The sequence below is a fragment of the Micropterus dolomieu genome, linkage group LG05, assembly GCF_021292245.1.
Source record: "Micropterus dolomieu isolate WLL.071019.BEF.003 ecotype Adirondacks linkage group LG05, ASM2129224v1, whole genome shotgun sequence".
Taxonomy (NCBI): domain Eukaryota; kingdom Metazoa; phylum Chordata; class Actinopteri; order Centrarchiformes; family Centrarchidae; genus Micropterus; species Micropterus dolomieu.
In genome coordinates, this window is record NC_060154.1 from 20,801,775 (window position 1) to 20,817,580 (window position 15,806).

The window sequence follows — 15,806 nt, forward strand, 5'->3', positions numbered from 1 at the left end:
CGCTAGTGGCCGGAGTTTTACAGAGCGGGCGGCCAGAATAATATCTGGGACATGCACACACACACTCACGCATGCAAAAAAAACACACAAGGACAGACTGACTGGCAGACAAATCTGTTGCAAGAAGAAGACTCCCTGTCTCACTAAACACACTGATACGCATATGCAAACATATATAAGCACAGACACACACGCTGACACTCAAGTCCACTGCGGGTAAATGTATGTGCGTAGGCAGGCTGACTGACCAGGACCAATCTTTCCCGCCTCAATCATCACAAGTACACTGGATGCAGTGAGGCAGTTCGACTGGGATTGGAAAGGGCGGCGAGTTAAGTGGGAAAGAATGACTACACAGTATGTGACAATGGCTGAAATACTGTAGAGAAAGTGGAGTAAGAGAGTGGAGAAGAAACTAAGGTAAATGAATGAAGATGAGATGAAGAAAAAGGGGGGTTAAGAAAGGATGTTATTGAGGGTTGTGGCCTTGAATACCTCTAATCCACACCAGGTCACTCGGTCTTCCCCCTCCACACACACATATACATTTGCAGACAAGCTCAAACAGTAGTCTGGTCCAGCCACCGCCACTCTGGATTCCCATTTCACCAACTGACGACAAGACTGGAGGATAGGATGGGAGCAAGAGGGAGGAAAGAGGAGGGGAGGTGAGAGGACAAAAGGTTCTGACCTAATGTTGTGCCAGAGGAGAGAGAAAAAGAGCTGGGGAGAAGAAACACTGGGAGATGAAGGCAGGAAGAGAGGGAGGAGGGTGGGGTGGGGGTGCAGAGACCCAAAATAGAGAGACAGAGAGAAAGAGGAAGGGAAGAACAAGGCCTTGAGCAGGGGAAGGGAAGAGAGATCTAGCCGAGACACAGAAGTTGAGGAGAGAGAGAGGGAGAGAAAAAAAAGAGAAGCGCAGCAGCATCAACCCTCGTCATTCTCCCTTCCTCTCTCAAGGAAAAAACGCTCCAATCCTCCCAGCTCTCCCTCTCATCTCCTGCCCTGTTCTGTTACTCCTTAAAAGATGAGAAGGGAGGCGAGACGTGAGAGCAGAGAGATAACAGGGAGGGGCGGGGGAGGTTGGATGAGGGGGAACGTGTCGGAAAGAGGATAGCAGGGAGGAGAAAGAGCAAGCAAGTAAAAGAGAGGGCCCAGAGAGAGGGCGAGAGGCTGAAGACGAGGGAGGGAGAGGGGTCAGAGGGAGGAAGGGAGGACAGACAGAGAGAGAGAGAGAGAGCGCCTGTGGATTGTCATCTGCCACGTCCATCCGCCCACGTGCAGTTATACCAGAGTGTTGCTCCTAATTCTTAATCGCTGTTAATCCCTCTACCACCACTCATCTCTCCCTGTCTCTGGCTTTCACTTTCATTTCTGTCCCTTATTGCACAACGGCCTGCGAGCTATTATTAAAGCTAGAGCTGCAGCTAACAATTATACACATTACAGATTAATCTCTGGATTATCTTTTCAATTAATCAATTCTATGAAATCACATCAAGTTCGGCAAGACGCTTTAGTCCCACATGGCGAGCAATAGCCTTAATAACCTTACAATTAGTTGATGACCCACGGGGCCCAAGTTTCAGTCTAAATGATGTTAAACAGAGAACAGCAGTAAAGAAGGAGGAACCAGAGAATGTTTCTGAGAAATGATTAATCAGTTATTAAAATTATTGTTGATTAATTGTCATTTAATAAAGTGGTTCCCATGGCTTGTGACCCTTTGAAAAGGGAAGCAGTGTGTACTTGTGACTCCTCGTCAGAGGTTGCATTTGTCTGATTTGTGAGTATCCCAACAGCGATGTTCCCTTTTTCCCCTGTTTCATTTGAATAGTTTTTAGAGGCCTGAATGGCGGTGATGGTGGGTGGGGGGTATATCCAGTATTTCACAATACAAAAACAAAGATTAGGCTTTTTCTTCTTTTCTAAAGCCAGATCTGACTGGCTGTCATTCTCGGCATACTCCAGCAAGTATTGCACTTCCATAATGTTGTGGCACTCAAAAAAGACCCATTTAAAAATGAATAGCAGCTGCAGATATGTAGTCCCTAATATGGGCCAAGCTCCAAAAACACATTTCCCATAATGCAACTCAATAGTGTCCTGCCTCCTGAATGCCCATTTCTTTCAAACCCCACACCTTCAGTTTGTAACGCAGACTGGCTGTTAAAAATGTTTGAGCCTGATAAATCCCGATGACATATTTCAAACTTAGGAAAACTTCCTCCAGAGCCACCAAAGCATTATAACAGTGTTTTCACAGGTTGAATAGTGCTCTGCCTGACGAGTAAAGTGAACTCATGGGTAAAATACCTGTGGAATCTCAACTCATCATTTCTCTTTCTACTTCTTTCTATTTCTGCTTTCTCTCTTACATCTCACCTCCCCCCTCCTTACATAATACACAACACCTGACAGAGCACAGAGTTAACACTGCAGTCTCACTAACTGGCTACTTCCTCTCTTTTACATGAACTGTCAACACGGATGATTCCAATAAAACAGCGGTGTTGACAGTTATTGTCTAAAATGGAGAACTTACACTCGGCCAGAGGACAATGAGCTGTAATGAAGGGAATATATTGTGAGGGCAGAGGGGGCAATGGGTCTACGCTGAGCAATTAATGGAGTGAAATGGAGCTGTGAAGCTTTTATTGACGTGTGTGTGTGTGTGTGTGTGTGTGTGTGTGTGTGTGTGTGTGTGTGTGTGTGTGTGTGTGTGTGTGTGTGTGTGTGTGTGTGTGTGTGTGTGCGCGCACACATACTGACCAGTGAAGAGATCTCCGTTGCTGTAGGCCTTGCCGCGTCCCTCCTCATCGTTGGGCACGGCCGACACCTGCTTGGCCGAGGTGCAGCCCATGGCCTCACACTCTGAAACCTCTCCTCATTGCACTCTCACCTGGTCAAAAACAGACAAATCATAAAATTAACAACACTGCTGTTCTGCTTTTCACAGTGTGACCTGTAAGATATCACGTCTCAAAAGGACTGTACCGTTTGTTCAGCTAAGCTGACTGTCAATCATGATAACTAACCTGTTCTTCTTTATTCCAAACAAACTGGGTCAATCAATGTAAAATGCTTCAAACATTGTTCACTCACAACATTGTAGAACGTTTTGAGATTTGCTTCTCCTTCAATGAGGACACCCAGTTGGAAGCAGTAGCAGGACGTCAGAGCAGGGTGTTTAGAGCTGTACTTATTTGTTTAGAAAAAAATGCATTTAGCTATTTGGACATTCTGTGTATGAATTTGAGGAAGGAAACCTAAAACACATTATTTCCTTCCACCTCACACAAGTGTCTATGTCGCACCTGGTGGTCAGAGCCACTAATGTAGGTTGAGTTTTAATACATCAGCAGAAAGTGAAGTGAGCACTTCTATGTTTTTTTAGGGCTACACATAACCACTGTCATTATATGTGGAGAGCAAAAGCAACCAGGATGCCCAGTGGGTAAATAAACAAGATGATCTGGTTTGAAGTAGGGCTGAAAATAAATTAGTATTTTGATTATATTCAACTTCGATTAATTAATAAGTTAGATTAATATGAGTAATGAATTCATTGTTATAGAATGTCAAAACATAAGGATTAATTCCCATTGCAAGGCGCCAAAGCAGCAAAACAAACAACTGTTTCGTTATGTCTAAAATGATTTGGTATATATAACAGTATCAATTCATTTCTCGGACACTTGGGGGATGGCAGAATAAGCTGTTAAACCAGCACTGACATATTATCACCTTATAAAGTTGATTCGGCATATGTGTTAGCAGATGACTATTTTCACATCCAGCAGACACTAATGTAAGTCCAATATTTACCCTCCTTTTAGCTGTGTTAAATGTGTGGCTGTTTAGCTACTAAATGCTAAAGCTAAACGCTAAACTATTATTAACCAGCTAGTGGTTTCTAACATTGTCTGTCTGCTGTTTGATGCTGGACAGGTAGTGTATAATGGGTTTACCTGAGCTTTGTTTGCTTAAAACAGCTGACTGCTGTGACTGGAAATGAGGTTGTTTAACAGTAAAGTTGCTGGCCGAACGACAAAAACTGAGGGGAACTGCAGAGTCGGGTAATAGTTGTCTATGGGTTCATCGCCACATACAAAACCTTTCACATTACAATGAGAATTTGATCCATTGTTTAATAAAAAAAAAAAAAAGATCAGTTCAGCTTTAAAACAATAAATACATCTGGATTCTGTCAGCTAACTCGTAATTTCAACATTATTCTGAAAGCCTTGTGTTGGCCTCTTAACATCATGAGGGTGGAAATAAAATAAACTTGACTTAATTATTATTTAGAAAAGAGGAACGCAAAGGCCTCCCATCCAGGAAGACAGCTGACAAGAAGTTGTGAACGTCACTGTCAGTCAATCGTATGCACTCAGACGCGTTACACTATAGATAGTCTCCATGCCACTCACACATGTCAAATGCTGTCATTGACAGAGCACATCTGACTGCTGCCAGTTACCACACACAGAGGCAGCCAATGATTACCCATCATCAAAATTAAATCTGCAGCGATCATGATACATAAGTGAGAGGCGGAAGAGTCTTAAATTAAAACAGCAGAGGCTTTTTGGACAAAGAAGGGGAAGAACGGGGTGGGTAGAGACGAAGGGGGAAAGGGGTGAAGGAAAGGATAGAAAATAGGTGGGATAGAAAGAGGCTGGAGAGGTGCGGAGCTTCAAAAGAGCGCCACCAGCCCCTCCTCCCTCCTTCAGTGATCCACAGAGCGTTTGAAGTTGACAGGAGGCCAGTGTTTACTCCTGTGCCGCCGACCAGCCTCCATCTCTCTGGACACGACACAAAGCGCCAGGTGTACAGGCTGCAGGAAAAAGGCTGCTGTGTGATGGGTGCTGTATGAGTATAAGGGTATGGATGGTTGCCATGCTGTATGGTGTTGTGGTTATAAAGTTAAAGGATTATTCAAGTTTAGTTTATCGTAGTTTGGGCCATTGTTCTGAATCAGTAATACTAACACGGCGCTCTTGAAGTTGTTGCTGATATTTGAAAACACGGTTGACGTCACTAAAAAAGATGTCCAAAAGAAAATAATAAAAATAAATATTTGATCTGTAATTATCTTACCTCATGTTAATTTAAAAAAATCCAGGCATTTTTTAAATGCACTCTGATCTATTGCAGGCCCTGTTGTTCTATCAACAGCATATTAGAGAATCGCTATTAGAGAATTGTGACCAAGAATTGTATACCGAGCAGGACATTTAAAAAACATTTTTAAGAGGAAGACGAACATGTAATGGGGACACGGTTATAAATTACGTCAAATATATTTGTGCCATTTCAGCACTGCAGTTTCTTGTTACTTATCCTCACAATATACGCCAATACCACATTTTGATACAATAAAAAGGAAATGTTCAAAACTAATAGCCAAAAGTATGAATTTCAGACTCAAGTTTAAATCAACTGTGCTCTATTCCTGCTGTGAATGTGTGAGGTGTGTGTTTATGTTCAGTACAGGATAAGGGAATTTGTATATGAATCTCTTTCTCGACTCTCCAGGTAAAACGACATTAATCTATGGAGCCTGAGCAGAGCTTCCACATGAATTTCTCAAAGGGCCCACGGGTGAGAGGAGGCTGCACTTAGGGAGAGAGAATCGAGACACACACACACACACACACACACCCACACACATACACACACACTTTGGATGTGTGTGGTTGTGTGTGGTGTCACCTGTGGCCTGAGCTGTGTCTACTAGAGAGCATCTTATCATCGCGTTCCAGGCAGCCTGGGACACCTCTTACTACGACTACCGCTCTGGAACGACTCAATTATGGCTCACACGCGCACTCATAAACCCACATAGACATGCACGGCTGGAAAGTCTTAATGCAGTCTCAGACACGTCTGGCGGCAAACATTTCAAAAATAATCTCATCCAGCATAATCTGCCTCTTGACAGAGGCGCTTAAATGAGGATTCTGCACTGAGTGGGACGAGGTGCGCACCAGGGAAACGCTGCCACAGGGGTGCGTGTTACCTGTCAGAGAATCATAGCACAGTGAAGCAGAGATGGAAAAGCCAGAGAGGGCTACAGAGAAAGAAAAAGATGCGGGGGAAAAGTCACAGACATCCACTGAGAGAGGGGAGACAGAGAGGGAACAGTGGTGTTTCTCTTCTCTGGGTTATTAGTGTAGAACTGAAGAGAATATATTGGATCAGCAAAGCACGGAGACTCCCTTCTGAAACCATAGAATGAGCTGTATTGAGAAATGTGAGCACACTTGACAGATTTTAAGTTTCAAAAGGTCTCCAGTGTGTGGGCAGCATCTGTTTCAAAGTGCTTTGATTTGTGTGTATTGAAACATCAAATTGTGAGTAGGAGCAGGCTAAAAATAGACCCAGCAGTCCCAGAACTATTGTTGTGTGCAGGGATAATGCTAGGCTGTGTGAATCTGTAAGCCAAGCCGCTATTACTTTGGTTATACACAAAAGCTACAGCTAGTAGGCCGACTATTACAAAAGCAAATGCACCTATAAATAAATAACTGTGAGGCCCTGAATAAAGGTGTAGGATTCAGGGACACCCAATCACAATTCATGGAGTCGGGTCAAGTGTTTTGCGATTTTGACTTGTTTTTTTCTTAAATAGTATCTGGTTTTACCTCTTCAAACCTCATGTTCACCTTCTTCAATTCCTTCGAATGAAACAGTCAGAAAGAAGAAAATGACTTTTTGATTGAACTTCTCACAGCATGTAGACATAGACATGTAATAGACATGCACTGAGAACACACTGCTTTGTATTAAAAAGGCTGGGAACCACTCTAATATAGGAGACTAAAGGCTCGGGAGTGCCAATGCTTGACACTCTTTTGCATCCTTTTACTCTTTTGCATGTGTTTCAATGTGCAATGAGATAACTGGATACACTTTTAGCATCGGTGATTCCAGCTGGAATCAGCCTGAATTAGTACTGAGCTCTACCCAACCAGCGGCTCAGTGCCACATGCAAGACTACAGTGGGCGGTGCACAGCGTCGATTTAACCCACAGGAGAGCTGGACTGCGCTACTCTGAGCGAGCCTACTCCTGCAGACGCTGAAGTGTGTCAATGGGACAAGCTTAGTCTGGAGTCAGCTAAGACTCTCACGCCGACCGGCTATCTCTCGCTCCTGCTGTCACACACACACACACACACACACACACACACACACACACACGATGAGCCAACATGATCTGATAAACATCACGTCGTCTGAAGGGGATAAGAGTTCTTAACACCAGCTGGCACACAACCACCTCAGGATCCACGCAACTCGCTCCAGATGCTAAACATTCATCACAGGCATACTCGCCAAAGCAAAATAGCAGCCTAATTTAAAGATATAAATAATGCCTTGATGTCAGCTTGCATGTCTTGCGTCATTTCTGGCTAAACTTACACCCGATGTGGCAGAGAGCCATCTCTCAGCGTTTTAGCCCATGAGCAATATTATTTATGTTAAACAACAATATCAGCCATTGCAACACAAAAGGGCTCCAGCTCTTAAATGCATGTTAAGGCCAAAAGGAATCCTTAACAGATGGCAAATGACCAAGCCCTTCAAATGAATACAATTTGGCAAACACACAGGCTTGCCCATGCCTGCATAGCTAGAGGTGGGACGTGACCCGCTCTCAGTCTGTGTGAATGAACCCTTCTTTACAAATCAGTTTGTCCAAGGAGGAACTCAAAAGGACTGTGGAATGAGCGTACATGCTTGCATAAACACACAGAATGCAGACAGGCTGAGCAGTGTACGGCGCAAAGGTTTCTCAAACACAGGGTTGTCAGAGGCAGAGCGAGCGACCACAGAGCCTGAAAAACTGGCTGAGCAAAAGCAAAAGAGAGAAGAGTGCTAGAAGGACCTTTTGGGAGGTGTGATAACAGGTTATTTTTCTTTGTTTCCTTATGGGTTTTTCAGTTCCCATCACAGGGCTACTGCAACAGGAGTGTCGGGCAGTGATTCAGCTTCCCAGTAAGAAAAGAGATTTGAAAGCCTGGCTGAGGAAGCGATGACTTCAGCCACGGTCAGAGCGACAGGGAGACTCAGCGTAGCCACCTGTGACAGAGCAGAGATTCACCCCTCCACTTCATCATGCTGCACTACTGAGTGCTGAGCCATGCTCTACAGGTCTGCGTCGCTCTGTATTAAACTGAAGTGGGCTGAACTGGCCAGTGCATTACAATATGCAAGTGGTGATCTTGTTACAGTGGCACAGTTTAGCCACATCCACAGAATCTTCAGAATTGCATGAGTAGTATTGGAAATCTATGGATTGCAGTGTTATATCCCCCAGACAAGTGTTTATCCAAAGTGGTAAGCAAAGCCACCCATATGTTAATGCATCTCATGATCAATACAGTTAGTGGATGATCAAACAAATGTCACATTCTGGTCTCCTTTCCTTGAGGTTAATGTTTTATTTCATAAAAATGTAGAAGGTTTTTACGACGTTAGTGGAAGCCTGCCTCTGGTATAAAACACTACGGAAAACCACTGAATAGGGTGGGGCGATGTGAGGTTGTATACCGCTGTAACTATAATACAAAGGTAGATATATCCCTTTAGTATCTCTAGGAGTGTTACACAATTGCTGGCAATAGTCAATGTGCAAATCACTGCTTTATGGCTTTGATAATAAAAGTGTGTGTATAGATTGATTTTGTGCTTATATCTGATACATTATCTAAAATTCTTACCTTGGGGTATGGGCGACAAGAGTGAACAACAGGGAAGAAACCCTGTATAACAGTCGATGTTCTCTTCTATCATGATATATAGAGTCAAAAGGTCTATCCGTGAGCCATATACACCGATCAGCCATAACATTATGACCGCTGGCAGGTGGAAGTGAATAACACTAATTGCCTCGTTACCATGGCACCTGTCAGTAGGAGGCATATACTAGGCATTAAGTGAACACTTTGTCCTCAAGATTGACGTGTTAGAAGCAGGAAAAATGGGCAAGCATTAGATTTGATCCACTCTGACATGAGCCAAATTGTGATAGCTACACAACTGGCTCCGAGCATCTGCAAACAGTCTGCAGTGGTCAGTACCTCTCATAAGTGGTCCAAGAAAGGGCGGCCAAGACTCACTGATGAATGCGGGGAGCGAAGGCTGGCCCGTGCAGTCGCACCCAACAGACGAGCAACAGTAGGTGAAATTGTTGAAAACGTTGATGCTGGTTCTGACAGAAAGGGGTCAGAACATACAGCGCGTACACAGCGGAGTACATGCCTCGACGGGTTAGGGCTGTTTTGGCGGCAAAAGACAGACCCACATTAGGTGGTCACACAGGTGGTCATAATGCTGTAGCGGATCGGTGTATATTCCAGTGATAGCTATCATGGTATAAACAGCAGGCCTATGGCAACATCTATGACAACTAGCACATGGCAGAAGTTTGACCTCATGGCTTACTACCAGAAAGCCTTACTACTTTGTTAGGTTAAGGCACCAAAGCTACTAGGTTAGGTTTAGGAAAAAAAGTAGTAAAAGCAAAAACCTATGGGCGTACCTGAAGTTGCTTTACGACGCTATAGAGGAGTGCTGCAGTGTGTCCAGTGTGTGTTTGCCGCTCTCTGTGACAGAGCAGAGCTACAGTACAACTGCTGGGCCAACGCGCCATAATATTTACTCGAGCCAGGCAGCAAATGCTGCACCTCTCCTCTTGTCCCAGTTTAAGCACTCCATCAGTCTGACAAGCCCGGGAAGCCTTGCCAACACACACGGACTGCTGGACAGTAAAGGCCTCTCCTGAGTGGTGTGCTGTTGTAATGGTGCTCTGATTGGTCGGCCACTGATCGTCATTATATTCTATATTCATTCTAAATAGTTTTGATCTGTGGTCCCGCAGAGAAACACAAACAGAGACAGAGGATCTGGTAAAGCAACAGTGAACACACCTGTTGGTGCCGATGTCATTCAGTACAACGTTTGATAGGCTACCATTAACAACAAGCGTCCACGCTTGAGTTGTGTTTTTATTGGCAACTTTATAAAACACACTTCTGATGAGAGAGTCAATAGAGCTGATATGTACAGGGAGAGAGAGAGACAGACAGAGGTGTGGGTGTGGGTGAGAGCAAGGTGAGCTGATTAAAGATGTTTGTGAGTAAACACTAAAAAAAGGTGGATAAAATAAAATAAGAAATAATCTACTAAAAATAGAATTATACTGCCCTCCCCTCCACAGTGACACTGTCATTCTGTGGGAAACACTAATATCGTTAAGCTCTAAGCTGCTCCCAATAAAAAATCGTAGGCTGCTATGATTAAAGTTGTGTCTCTAAGAGAGAGTGGAATATGTTGCAATTGTTTAGGGTTGCATGATATTATAAAAGAAAATCCAATTGTGATTATTTTGACAGATATTATGATTGCGATATGATTCACGAAATTCTGGCAAAGATTTTTTTTTGCATCACAATTTTCATTTTCACTGATAAAACTACTGAAATCATGATACAGGAGCTCCTCTGTTCTGTTCTGGCATGTGCTGGTAAAGAAATAAGAGCAGCTTTAAGATATGTTGTTGCACACATATATTTTGGCAGGAGGCCATTGTTTTTACTTCAGGCCAATTTAAGTTTTTGAGCTAAAATAGAGAGATCTGAATGGTTCTCACCATCTCTTTTCATTACTGTAACTTAAAGAGAGCAAGAGAAACAGAATGAGAGGACAACACAAAGAAGTAAAAGCAGAAAACAGATGACGTGAACATTTGAGATTATTATAAAAAAGGAGCCTCACTTCAGAGACCAGTGCAGTAGCCTAATTGAAAGTTGAGATGTACTGGGACACATCTTGGTGCAGTTAAAACCAAACCATACAAAAACAGATTGTTCCACCTTATTCAGACTCGGCTAGAGGAAAAAAAATGTCTCCTCTGAGGCCTGTTACTGGCTGGCGTTTGTACCACTGGCTTCACAAGAGCGAGACAGATTACCTGAAAGCGAAAAAAGAAAATAGTCATGCCCCTTTCACTCCCTCCGACACTATTCTCTGCTGCTGCTGCTTCTGGTCGCGGCTGAGGTAAAGGCAGGTCAGAGCCTGAGGTGATTGGTGGGGAAAAGCAGGATCAAAAGGGTGGAACAGTAAGAGAAGAAATGCTTTAGCAGCGCTGTGACTTCCTCCTGCGTTGACATGAAACACACAAAGTCTGAAGGAGAATGTAGCAGTAACATCAGGGAGGTCATTAAAACCAGCTTTCACTATAATGGTGGTAAGTCTGGACTCTAACATGCACTTTGAAAAGTTCTTTGCCTAACCTTTGATTTGAGATCTTGTTCTATTCTTAAGATATATTTAACAGGTGTATTTTTGGACTTAACAGTTACTCTGGTCTGTAGAAAAGGCATATTTTTTTCCGTCCTGGCTGCAGTTCCTTATAAGCAAGAGGACTGCTGCTAATTGCTGACGGCAGATCTATAAAAAGGTGTTCAGCAATGTGGTTTATGTTTTTACAATCATTGCTTTTATGTATTCAAGTTTGGTACGTGTGAGCAAGTGCTTGTTCATCACATCAACAGACAGCTGCACACGGCTGATAGAGCCGGCCCACTCCAACACAGCAGCCACACAAGGTCAAACATGTTTATGTTTTCTCTTCCAAATCCATCTGAATTGCAACCAAACCAACCCACACCCGGCACAATGAAAGAATACCAGCATTCACATTCATTAGAAATGATCACAGCTCAGGAAAATAAATATCAATCTCTGCGTAATTGGCGAGCAAGCTGCAGGATAACTGGCAGCGCTGTTTCGGATGTCAGTCTGTGCATGAATGAAATACACTGAAATGTTTCAAGCCCTTCACCAACGAGCTACATGGCTCAACATGGCTGGTATGATACAACATCCGCCATGTTATTCTTCCAGATGCAAACCTACGTTTTATCCTGCACAGTGACACATGAGCCACAGCGAGGAAAACTTCCATTCAGTGAAACCTCAACAGCTTTTAATCTGTACAAACTGTCAAAGAGACTAATGAGACCTAACATTGCGACAGCATTACCGATTATCCATCTACGATTTGGCATATGTATGCAAAAATCACAAAACAGGGTTTCCCCCCAGGAAATGGTTTGGCCCAGGTGGTAAGCCAAGATTCTGATGCATCTCATCTTGTGACCAATTTGGTTATTTGACTGCCTAAGCAACAGCCACACTAATGTTTATACGATCACTCTCATAGCTATTATGCCAATTCACACCAATGTTAAGCCATTGAGCAAAATCAAATCTGTACATATTTAATTTCTGCAATGGCAGGTCATGTTTTCTACTAAAGTAAAATACTCATCCCGTCTAAAAAAGCAAGTACAATGAACAAATGTCCCACATTAACTACCATATTAAGTAACAAGCTCAGTCTTTGTGCACAAAATCTGATGAATAAACTGGTAAGTGAACCAGGAATGTGTTGGAAGGTAACGTCACTGGCCACACACTACAACTTTCAGATACCCAACCCAAGAGTATTTTTTGTTGTTCTACTGTCACTATCATCTGTCTTCATAATGAATGTACGGGCTTTTCTCACATCAGTGGAGTCGTCATTATCAAGGTACGGGCCTGCAGCGATGCTTTCAGAAACTATTTTATCTATGGCGTTGACGGGAAACAGATGGGAAAACACTGTGTGGAGAGAGTCACACAGCATAGATGAAATAAGAAAAGGCAGGAAAAAATGGCAAGCTAAATCAGTACTGGACCTTGTCTGCATGCTCCATCCCAACTGGACTCTGAACACAAACTGCACTGTAAACACAGGAACACAGACAGATGCTTTTTTATCATGGGACAGGCTCAAGCACACAGAGCATTTCAGGCTGTATAGCCAACCTCTGCTGACTCAAAAGGTGAGCTGTCAGAGGACCACCAAAGGTAGTAAAAAGCCCACATCCACTTATGTGCACATCGACTGCAGTGCAGAAAAATATACAGTATAAACACACAAACCAGAAATAACAAAGCAGATGATAGCCACACAGATGGAGTTTGCAGGTTTCATGCTGCAACAGTCGCTGCTTGAGCTTTGATTAGTCAGTCAGGTAGACAAACCGATCGGCCAGTGAGGCCCTCAGTCAAACTGACAGACACCCAGAACCCAGAGGGATCATGTTGCGCTGGCCTTGTGCTTTCTGCACTGCAATACAGACTGCCTCATCATACCTGACAGCGCTAAGCACGTCCACATGGAGAACTCAACGTGCACAAAGCAAACACAAACTGGATGCAAGAGACAGTCATGGGAACTCCCACACACACACACACACACACACACACACAGAGAAGACATCCTGGTAACCATGGAAACCCTCCACCTCCTTGAACCGTGACGACACAGGTGTAGCATCATAACCCAAACAGGGGCCAAAACAATCACCTGAACTGCTGCCAATCAGCTCACGGTGGACAGGCCGGACGGGCAGAAGATGGCGATCACAATTGAGGGGACAAGGAAGAGGGAGGAGGACTAAGAATAGATCCCTTCGCCTCGGAGAAACAGACAGAGGAAGAGAGAGGAGTGAGGAGGAGTGAGACTCTTGTGTTTCTGCCTCTTTTTGCTAGCCAGCGGAACCAAAAGCCATATGTGAGCAATGACAAACACATACACAGTCACACACACACACACACACACACTCTATGATAAGCAAGTGAGCCAGGGAGGGGGGGGAGAAAGGCAGATGGAGGCGGATAGATGAAAACTGACAGATAAATCAGTGGGGGGGGGGGACTTGCAACATCCACTCATAGGATTGCTGGTACTTGATGGTAACCTATATAACCCCGATGTAAGCTGCTGGTGATAGGATGCTATACTCTGTAATACTGGCCACATCAACCTACTTTCACACCAGGGTGCTGCACGGCCACCAAATGGGTGTAATGGCCTGGCATTCATCACATGGGGGAAATCTACAGTAGCTAATGGCCATATGGCACATTTAAAACTCAGCATTCAGGAAGGCAGTTGGGAACTTATCAAGTCCCTTTGCTGATGTGGTATGTAAAATAGTGTCTGAGGAAGTGTGTGTGTGTGGGGGGGGATACATAGACTCAGGCTAAGTTTTAGCTAATGAGCTGCAAATGAGTCTGTATATCAAATCTAATTCTGGCTGCAGTGACTTTCCTATTATAACCCAGCAGCTCCTGTCTTCCCTCTGAGGTAGACACATTGCTACAGCAACAACCAGCCTTCAGTAGTTTTCCCAAAAAAAATCAGCGGCAGCAGCAGCAGCCCCTGGCCCGGCCACAGAGCTCCGTCCTGTCCTGTCCTGTCCTGGGGCTCGAGCTGTACTGGCTCGGCTCAACAGCTGTGTCCAGCTGCGCTACAAGGAGACACTGCGCGCTTTGTTTCCTACAGGGGAAGGCAGAGTTGTGGGCAGAGAGGGACGGCAAACGGTCTCCGTGTGTGTACACATAGTTTCATTTCCACAAAGGTTAACGGCCTGTATCCTCCACCAGCCGGGGTCCGTCTTCCCTCTTGGCGAGTGTCTTTGAACACCAAACGGCGGCGGCAGGCGGGCAGCGAGCAGCGGAGACAGGGTGGCACAGCCAACCACGTCCACGGTGTGTGGAAAATTTGAAATGCGATGAGCCAACGCTGTCCGAGCCGAGCGAGCGAGCACACATTCACAGCAGGGACATGTCCACGGTGCATTTGAAGCCCCCCTTGTGTTCTATCGCTAATAAAAACGGCAAGATTAAAGCTGCGTTGCGGAGAGCACCGCCGCCGCCACCAACAACAGAACATCGACAGATGCGAAGCCCAGTGTGCAGGGAGGAAAGCGCCGGGTAATCACGGTACACTCAGGAAACAACAACAAAAGAGAGGAGTAAAGAGAGAAAGAAACCACGAGCAGGAGCGTGGTTTTCACTGGAGGAAAAATGACACCTCTGGGAGACGATAAACAAGTAATTCACGCTTCTACTTACTCTTATGAACCGGTTCCGCTCGGTCCACCGGAGGATAGCCGGTCAGTCTTCCGGTTGTGTGTCGGGCGGGATCTGCGCTATGGAGACTGGAGAGCTCAGAGCCTCGAGGACTGAACGTAAACTGTAGCTTGCGTCATTTCACCAGGATGCCACAATTGCGCGCAGCAATGCAGCCATCTTGCTGAGGAGTGCCCCACCGACTCAGCAATCACTGCTGGACCTGAGCTCTGCTGTCTTATTTTGGTCCCAGTAATGAAAGTGATCCACCAGGGGCTGTTAATACCATAGACAGCTTGTGGTGGGGGTTTTATAATCCAGCGGAGTATCTGAAGGAAATCCATAAAAATACCCCATGTTTGGTGTCACTTAAATCTAGTAGTGGGAAGTAAAGAACATTTACTCACGTGAGTTACTTGTGCTTCACATGAGTATTTCAATATTATGCTATATTTCTACTCTACTACATTTCAGGGGCAAATATTTACTATATACTTTGCAGATTAATATTTAAATACTAAACGTGTGACGGACTTTGAGAAATGTGCTCCTTCTCGACCAGCTGTGACGATACAATGTTGCTTAAATGTTGTGTTAATAACAATCCATAAAATATTAATATTCTCTGAAAGGGGCCATTCTGCACAGTTTTACTATTGATGCTTAACGTACATTTTCTCCTTTAATTCAGTAAAATTTGAATACAGGAATTTACTTGTACCTTAGAATTTCTCTTTCTACTTGATTACCACTGCTTTAATCAGTTTGACAGCGATATATGGTGGTTCTCAAAGTAGAGGATCACTCAGTTGATTTGGTCTGTCCA

General features: G+C 44.3%; 1 protein-coding gene across 1 annotated transcript in view; it reads right to left on the reverse strand.

Moving 5' to 3' along the window:
* zgc:92140 (uncharacterized protein LOC447854 homolog) overlaps positions 1 to 15,767 on the reverse strand; it is a 26,459-nt gene extending 10,692 nt beyond the window's left edge. The window contains exons 1-3 of the mRNA XM_046049274.1: positions 15,702 to 15,767; positions 14,984 to 15,309; positions 2,773 to 2,902 (exon numbers count right to left, since the gene is read on the reverse strand). Coding sequence (XP_045905230.1) covers positions 2,773 to 2,863 — 91 coding nt within the window. The 5' untranslated portion in view covers positions 2,864 to 2,902; positions 14,984 to 15,309; positions 15,702 to 15,767. The remainder of the gene's footprint in view (positions 1 to 2,772; positions 2,903 to 14,983; positions 15,310 to 15,701) is intronic.
* Positions 15,768 to 15,806: the final 39 nt, after the last annotated feature.